Here is a 9,204-nt window from a genome sequence, read left to right on the forward strand (position 1 = left end):
AAGGCGTTTCGAGATCAGAGGCTCCAACACGCGGGGCGTCCATTCTCATACACAGGACATACTTCCTTACGTGGGACGTAATGCCAAGTACGCCACGCGTATGCACCATCAACAAAACGCGCCAACTCTAGAAGCTGCACTACGCGGGGCGTAATCAACACTACGCGAGGCGTAACCAAGAATACGCGGGGCGTATCGTCTCTTCCGGCAGCAGTTGGAAGGAGTCAACAACAGTTTGTGGAAGTTGAGGTAGTGGGATGATGTGGCATTGGTGGTTAGTGGTAGTTGGAGGAAGTTGAGGAAGTTAAGTTAGTTAGTTGGAGTTAGTTGGTGAATAATTACCAAAATGCCACTGAATAATTACCAAAATGCCACTCCAAAATACTATAAATAGACCCCATCCCCTTCATTAAAAATCACACTCAACACACAACAAAACCCCTCTCTCAAACTCCAATGCTTAATCTTTAGTTTTGCTCCCTAGTTCTTAGTTCTTAAGTTCTTTTGTTCTTATTTCTTCAAGTTCTTCTTTTCGTTCTTCATTTTTCTTAGCTTCAATCCCTCCTTTAGCTTCCTTTAGCCTTAATTCAAGTTCCAATAGCCTTCCTTCCAAGTTTCTCAATTCAATTTAGCATTCCTAAGTTGTTACTTTGCTCAATTTTCAATTAGAATTCCATTTTCCAAAGTAATTTTCCAGATTCGTCCATCCTTTTTCAAAGCCCAATTCTGTCCATTTAACGTCATTTTTTGCCTTCGATCCCTTCGACAAAGTTGTTCCTAACGTCCTGAATTTCGATCTAGCCTTTTGATTCACTCAATTCTGTGTCCAGAAACTCCGTTTACAAGCTGATCTTTGTACCCCAAATTCTTTTAGCTATTCTGCCCAGAATTTTCCAGATTCGACTAGTCGTTTTCAAAGCCAGATTCCGTCCATTTAGAATCCGTTTTAGCCTTCGATCCCTTATAGAAAGTTGTCCCTGACTTCCCGAAGTTCAATTTACCCTATTTACTTGCCCAATTACGAATTCTTAAGCACTCCAATCAAGCTCCCCAAAGTCAAGTTTAAATCTGCCCCATTTGCCTACCAACGTTTTGACATTACACAAAGCGCATACCGTACGGGCCCGACCGACTGCGGCTCTCCGAGGACCTCGCACCAACGCCAAAATTCAACATCAATCCGAGATAGCTATTGTGGCTCCGAGTTTGTTGTTGAATTCCAATTTTATTTTAATTGCATCTCAATTCTTTATATTGATTTGTCTTCTCTTAGTTCAATTGATTGTCTATACGTTTAATATAGAACATTTTCAGTTGTAATTCATTTCCAATTTCATGTATTCAAACACTTATTCAATCAATAAAATACCAATTTTTCCAAAGTCTTTTGTCAATTCCGCACTTTAATTTCCTTTATTTTTATTGTCTTCAATTTATACGCTTAGCTTAAATAAAAACAATTTATCTCGCAAAGTTTCTATAACGGCGCGAGAGACCCAAGAGAGACTTTTTCAATCCTTGCGTCCCTCGCCGATCGTTTCGATTTAGAATTCATGTTTTCGGCGCACAATTTCACAAACGTAACCGTTTTTCATAATTGAGGAATAATTCCTCTGGCACGCCCGCACCCTAACCACACGTGACAAGATTGAAATTAGCATATTCCCAAAATATCGCTAACAAGTACATATTTCAGTTTGAGAACTAATGGGCTTATTTATATAAAAAAAATATGGAGCACAAAGTTTTATAGTCCTTGTCCAAATATCCAACTAAGTATTTCAATATTACTTTAAGCCTACAAAAACAAGGTCCAAACTAATAATATTATAAATGATTGTGTATCTTTTGTGAGAAAACCAATTATTATTTAGCAGTGATGCATGAATCATGTGTTGGGAAGACATGACTCCATAACTAGAAGAAGCACTGAACAAATTACAACAGCAAGAAAAACAGCTAAGTGCAAATCATACCATTGAAATATGGGTTAATTATAAAACTGATCCAATTGAAAAGTCGGTTTATATTTTTAGACTCATTACAACACATCTTATCAAACTAGATATTTTCATTATTAACTTTTCCGAAATATCCTTATTATATATATTATCACTTAACACCACTTGTATTTCACTTCTCATCCTTTATGCAATCCAATTTCAATTTTATAACATCGATCCAAGATCCAAGCTCTTCATGTAAGTATTTTGGTGATTTTATATGCATAAATTCCTTTATATAGTTTAGTTTTGTGTATTTTAAGTTAGTTTGACATTGAAATTTAGAAGGTACATCCAACCTGATAGGTTCGTACTTTGCAAATTTGAGGGTACATCCTCTTCAATGTGGTGAGGATGCACAACTTAGTCGTTCGAATATGGCGTTGGAAGAGGATGTTGTAAAAGAGTTGTTTTTAGCAGGAACACGTCAACTGGATCAGGAGAATATATTTGCTATTTTTCAACATGTTGAAGCATATAGTATCTGTAACTTGGTTGTGCCAATGAGAGTCGTAGCGAATTCAATGCAATGGAGGCATTCAAAAACAGATTTATATACAGCAAAATCAGGTTACAAACTGTTGGAGGCTGTGCGACAGCCGGGTATTTCACAGGATGGGCGACGACATTTTTTGGGAGTTTGGTTACCTAACAAAATAAAATTATTTCTATGGCGTTTTTGTACCAGTACTCTGCCAATAAGAAACAGGTTATCTGGGTGGCAGTTGAATGTACTAATTAATTGTCCATTCTGTTCTATTGACGTCAAGCATGACTAGCATGTCTTCTCGGACTGCGAGATCCTATTGGGATGCTGCCTGTATTAATTCACCATCTGATACAATAGAAGAGGTTTCTGACTGGTTCTTAAATATATGCTCATCGGCTAGATCACGGGAAGCTGCTCAAATAGGGACGGTCTTGTGGTGTATCTGGTATCAGCATAATAAGAAGGTTTGGAATGGGAACTGTAGTAACCCAATTTTCGCAGTGGAATATGGATTGCGGTATGTAGAAGCGTGGAAGCAGGGACAACAGATGCCTAAATCAGTTCGTCAACACGGAGGAGCTTCTCATACGAGTCAGCCATGTCGTTTGCGATGGGAGAAACCTGATCTAGACGTTTATAAATGTAATGCGTCAATATTCCGGGAGAGGAATGTGTGTGGTGTTGGAGCGATTCCATGAGGAAGTGACGGGTCATTTTATGCAATGAAAAGCTCGGTTACAAGTAGCCTTTTCGAGGTAAAAAAGGCAAAAAGTTTTAGCTTTACGATATGAAATTGCTTGGGTAATTTCATTAAATTTTACTCAAGTGATTTTTAAGATGATGCCAAAGTGGTGTTATCAAGTCTGCAATCTCATAAAGAGAATGTATATGATTTTGGTCATATTATTCAAGATTGTAGATATTTATTATCTCATAACCTAGGATTTAGAGTGGCTTATGCATCGAGATTAGTCAATGGAATATCACATACTGTCACTAGGCAGGCTCCATTCAATGGTGATGATTTTATTTCTTTTTTTTTTTATTCCAGCTTGGTTATGACTAGCTCATGGATAAAGTTGGTTGGTTTTTTTGGTAAAAGAAAATGTATTATACTATCTAAAAATAATAATATAAAATGATTTAATAAAGAAAAACACACAAATAAAAAATAATATTCATAAGTAATAATTCATAAAAAACTATAAAATAGTATCTTTAAAATCTTAAACCATACCATGAAAACAAAAGTAAATAATGCAACTAAACAAAAATATCCTAAAACAATAAACACAATTCGCCAATATACATGCGACAATGTTGAAAAATGAATTATAATAATAATAAACATTTTTGTTCTGATCGACGCTTAAGTGGTGCCTAGACAACCTAGGTCGCTAAAAATCGTTCAAGGGGCCACATGAGCCACAAAAGCGCCTAGAAAGATTAATGGGGACAGATTCTTGATTTTGAAAGTCTAGACGGCACCATACGGCCTTTTGATTGAACTCTAGTTTTGACACACAAAAATGAAAAATCTGCAATATGGCACCGAGCTTTACAGAAGACATGATCTGCATAAAATAAATTACCCTCTATGTATCTGAATATACTGTTTGATCCAGGAAAATAGTACATTCATCTTCCCACTGTCTCTGCAGCTAACAAATGAAGTAATGAGCTGACCCTTCCCTCTTCACCTAAATGACTACTTCTAGCTTTACTGAATTTTGTTTTCTTTTTGCACCATAAGAGGTTGATTGCTTAGTTGGCAAGCAACTCAATAAAAAAGAAAAAATCATATACCCCATTTTAGAAAATTGCATATCAATGCAGAATTCCTATCTCAAATGATATCAGAAACTTTGAGGGAGGACAGCACGACGAAAATTAACCAAAGCAACATGAAGTAGAAGCACGTTGCCCAGGCCCAAATCCTTGGCCCTCCGAGTTCTGCACCTAATGTCAAACGCCTGAAAACAAGAACAACAATACAACCAGCAGATGTACAGAAGAAAACAAGCAATGAGAAGCTCAGTCCTGCTGCATTTTCTACCCTTAAAGGTTGCCTATATACAAAGTAATTGTAGGCTGTGTCTATTAGCCATGGAACACCAATTCCCACATATATGTTCACTGAATTGCTGCAAAAGGGAAAAGGTAAACGATCAATTTCTGTTGAATATAAATTTCCCAAAAGCAAAAGCTTAACTTTCAATTTAAGTACATGCATTTCCAACTCTCTAGTCATGTTTTAGTGGACTTATTTCTCAATGTCTCAAGGGAGGGGATGGATAATTATCATAGTTCAGGTTTGCGGAAGCCTAAAATTTGACAGTCAAATCAATCACATTCCTCAATTTGTTCAGAAGAAACTTCTGATGGAAATATCTAGTTAGGTTATGTCCTTACTATAACCACGCTTTCACGAATTACATTATGATAACGAACCTGCATGTGATGTTTGCAATGGCTGAATCTGCTGTTGTTTGGCGCTCAGCAGCAATCTTACTTGCCACCAAGTCTGGCCATGAAGTTCCAGCAGCTAATGCAGTAAATGCTATGACATAAGCATTTATGCCTGAAAGAAAATATATCGCGAGTGAAACAGTGTTCAGGTTATTATTGTGGGGAATTGTAAACAATCGTCAATTCTACAGAACGAAATCTGCATTGGATCTTGGAAAGGAGGCTAACCTGTGACACAACTTATGAGATCTGTGATCTTTGTTACAACATAAGCGATTCCACTGATGAAAAGAAGTGAACAAATGAAGGCAATCCAGCCATGAGCAATATGATAAGGAGTCACAAAAGCAAACAGAATTCTCCAGGGTGCAAGGAGTAATTGCCAGAAGATTCTTGCTAGTCGTATATAAATATTTTTAAATTTTCTTGATTCCATACTTTCCAACTGTTCATGAAAAAGTTGGAATAGATATCATTCACCAATATAACAAAAAACTAGAACATGAATGGTTCACTAAACATAAAGAAAACATCAATAATGAGTAAAAAAAAATAATGGCGATAAGAATTTTCACATGGGAGGTCCAGGAGAGATTCAAAAGAAAGTTCATTTTGGGTAGCAAAATTAAAGAAAACTGAGTTGCAGATTGTTACGATTTTATAGAGACACTAATATAATTTGTATTAACTGTAGAAACTCAATATTATTAAGAACCCAATATGTGGGCATATTTTGAAGACAAGAGATGCAACGATGATTTTGCACAAACTGTATAAAAGAAAATGACATTGCACAAATGATAATCATGGTTCTTCATTCCTTAAGCTCTAATGCAGAAGACAGTAATGACTCCTAGCATGATTTGGTCTAGACATGGACTTGTCATTTTCCATGAGATAACACAAACAACAACAGTTCAAATACCAACCGTGATTGCATCCAAAAATTGCTGTTTCCAAAGTGAGACCACACTGGGACCTTTCTCTGTATCATTGTTGGAGGATTCAGCTACATCTGTATCAGGAACTTTCTGATATAGTGGATCTGCAGTGCAAGTAAATGTTTCTTTTTTTTTGTTACAGTGCAAGTAAGTCTTGAAGGTAGGCTTAGTATTCAATGATTCAAGATGAATGTGTAATGTGTTATCGGTAATAACATCAAATCTGACCTATTAGTTTTTAAAATTAAAATATGATTACCTTTCAAACTAACATTATTCAAGTAAAAGTAATGCAGTAGGCACGACTACCTGTACTATCAGTTGAATGGATAGAGAATATATCTACAACATTTCTCCTTCCATCTTCCCAAACTTGATCTATCTCAGAATAGTCTTCGTTAATATTTTGCTGATGCTTACATGTAGTGACCTCTTCTGGCACCCACTCCTCTGGCCTTTCAGCTCTTTCACTTTTGATTAAAATTAACATGAGAAATAAGATAGCTGAGGATGGGATTTCAACTATTTTTTTTTTCCAAATTTTAATTCAAAAGAAAAGGAAGGTGAGGAAGAAGATCATACATTGGAAGAGATAAGTAAGGCCAACGCTTATCTTGAGCATAGGCATGTACTAGCAGCAAACCATATTGCAGAACTGTCAATAAGGCCTCCCACAGGGTAATTACATTTGGGGTCCATATCTGCAACGCATTCATAAAAATGTAAGACATCATGTTTGAGCAGGTAACTCGTATCTCTGACGTATTAATTTCTAACCATAATTATTGGAAACAGAAGCAAAAACAAAAAAGAAACATGGACATGTGAGTGAAGGATAGGGCTACTTTAAATTGTGGCAACAATCAGCTGATTACACATCTGAGAATGTAAAAGAATTTCCAAGTGCAGTTAATATGTGCAGGCAAAGAACCTTTGGAACAAGAAAGTAAGGCCAAGAATGTACAAGTTCCCAGAAGGGGAGTCAAAAGCTAAGTGGAAACTTTCATCCATCATAACTCAATCAAAAATATAAGTCAGATACTCTAAAAATCTTACAACTGTCGTTGTAACACAGCATAAGGTTACCTCTAAAATTATGTAGAGCCATATATAAGCCCAGAAAGACCAAAAGAGCTCAACAAGCCAAACTCCTATATCTGATATCTTTTTCAGTTCTCCAGCTTTAGGAACCACCACACAAACAGCATGGATGGGAAACAGGTCAAATGCGGCAGAACCAACAAGTGTTCCAGGTCCCAAACCTATGGATCAGGTAAGTTTACAGAAAATCAAAAACATGTTAACACAATTGCTTTTCAAACTAATGCTATTAAGATATTAAGACAACAATGGATACAACTTGCACATATAGCAGGCTAAACATTTTTTAAGGGGAAAGATAAAGACTTTGATGTGATATGAGAACTGAAGTCCAGCAAATTCATGTATTTACACCATCAACAGCACCTCATAGATATTATCATTTTCACATTGCGTCTTCAGTACCAGGCAAACAAACTAAGGTTATCAATAATTGATCAATTATTCAAGCTAGATGTATCACTCGTGCACTCACAAATTAGGCTTTTCTTTTTGTTTTTTAAGGTTGCTCTTGACCCATATCTATTTTGCAACTTTCTTAAAATTAAGTGAATAAACAGAAACTGTAGAGAAATATAGAAGTGCAGACTGCAAACCTCCAGCATAAAGACTCCCAATATTCCGTATGGCATCAATGGTTGCTAATGATATCTGAGGAAAACTAGTTCCAAAGGCGAGCAAGGAAATATCTGCAATTGTGTAATTCCATACCTTCTCATATCTGATAACTTCAGTATTAGTGTAAGGATCTATCTCCACAATCTTACGCGAATGCTTGACTACATTCTCCATCGACCGGAAAAATCGAGCTGTTATAGTTGATAATCCAACGAAGCAATAAGCCAGAGCAAGACAGTACAAGAAGGTCCGCAATCCAACACCAAGCGAAGTTTCACCATAGAATAGAAAGTAACTTCCACATTTTTCAGCCTCCAAATCATTGAGAACTCCAACTCTGCTCTTAACGCTTTGAATATATGCCTCCCAGACCATCTTGATTATACTTGTAGACTCAGTTCACGCGTTAATTCAGAGTCTCTCACATAAATAACATTATCGGTGTAAAACTGTACGATTGGTGCTGGATCTTCCACTGTCTAGACTAGCATTCTACAACTTCATCTACGAATACATATTGTTCTTCTCTGCAAGTGATTCCAAATCGAAATTCAATAAACCCGAACCGGAACTAATTGAGGAACGAACAATAAGAGTAAGATTGTCAAACAGAAAAGCAACAAGGATCAAATTTCAAAAATCCAGCAGGATTTCGATATGGTCGCCATTTTAACTGCAAGAAACTATTATAAGCTTAAGCTCAAATATAAAGTAATAGAAACTGAACTAACCAAGCTTTAAATATAATCATCGGAGCGAGATCTTCAGAGCATTTTCTCAGATGCCAATGATGTTGGAGTAAACGAATACGACAGGTTTTAGGTTGCGATTTTCAGATTGAAAAAGGTTCAACAGGGAGGGGGGGACCTTCTTACAAGATAACGATTCATAAGAATGTTGATGCTCTTTCTTTCAATTTTCAGCTTCAATTGGGACGTGTTTGTTACGTAGGAAATTTCTTTCTTTCCTTCTTTAATTTGCGGTGGAAATTATTAGCATTTAGCACATGTCTTCTGGGAAATTAATATTATACTGCAATTTCTATATGTGAAATCGGAACCAATCAAATAGGCTAAGTTTTATGACGTCATTCATAAACTGTAGTAATTATTAAAAGGGAAAAGTTTTTTTTGGAAGAAAAAAAGTTTGGGTGCAACACGAGCATCAAGACTTCTCAAGAGGTCACCCATCTTAGTATTATTCTAATCTATTTAAATTCGAAGTTCTGATGGGATCTAATACATTAACGCTGATATGATCGCACCTTTGAAAGAAAAAGGTTAAAACTAAAAAACAAAATACTTTATAAAAAAAAAATTACAAAACTTCACTAATTTCATTGGATAAAAAGATTTAACTACTGTCACACCAACATCATTGAACTTTAAAATGGCACAATAATATCACTACATTTTTACTCCATTCATAATAAAATCACATTGGGTTATTTAATGTCCACGTGGCACAAAAAACATGACGTGTACAACTAGCGAAGAGATTTCGATGTCATGTGGCATCCACTTAGATATTCTCTTAGAGTTTCTCATCTTTTGTTTATATATAACAAATTTCTTTTTCTTTA

The 9,204-nt window shown here is 36.0% G+C and overlaps 1 protein-coding gene across 1 annotated transcript; it reads right to left on the reverse strand.

Annotated features, from left to right (window-relative positions):
- Positions 1–3,803: 3,803 nt before the first annotated feature.
- On the reverse strand, positions 3,804–8,620 carry LOC136217744 (magnesium/proton exchanger). The gene is made up of 9 exons (XM_066004392.1): positions 8,354–8,620; positions 7,601–8,149; positions 6,990–7,165; positions 6,486–6,604; positions 6,213–6,373; positions 5,892–6,007; positions 5,191–5,407; positions 4,945–5,074; positions 3,804–4,637 (listed from the first exon to the last, which is right to left on the reverse strand). The coding sequence occupies exons 2-9, from the start codon at positions 7,995–7,997 to the stop codon at positions 4,340–4,342; spliced, it is 1,614 nt and encodes a 537-aa protein (XP_065860464.1). The 5' UTR covers positions 7,998–8,149; positions 8,354–8,620; the 3' UTR covers positions 3,804–4,339.
- Positions 8,621–9,204: the final 584 nt, after the last annotated feature.

Source organism: Euphorbia lathyris, chromosome 2 (assembly GCF_963576675.1).
Source record: "Euphorbia lathyris chromosome 2, ddEupLath1.1, whole genome shotgun sequence".
In the NCBI taxonomy this organism is placed as follows: Eukaryota; Viridiplantae; Streptophyta; class Magnoliopsida; order Malpighiales; family Euphorbiaceae; genus Euphorbia; species Euphorbia lathyris.

Bases quoted from the DNA above. Each gene is read 5' to 3' on its own strand.
- LOC136217744 (XM_066004392.1), bottom strand. From the start codon at position 7,997: ATGGTCTGGGAGGCATATATTCAAAGCGTTAAGAGCAGAGTTGGAGTT. The intron at 6,605-6,989 runs GTAACCTTATGC...AATGCGTTGCAG, and splicing joins GGCTCTACATAATTTTAGAG to ATATGGACCCCAAATGTAAT. The intron at 5,408-5,891 runs GTTGGTATTTGA...TTTCATGAACAG, and splicing joins AATTTTTGGATGCAATCACG to TTGGAAAGTATGGAATCAAG.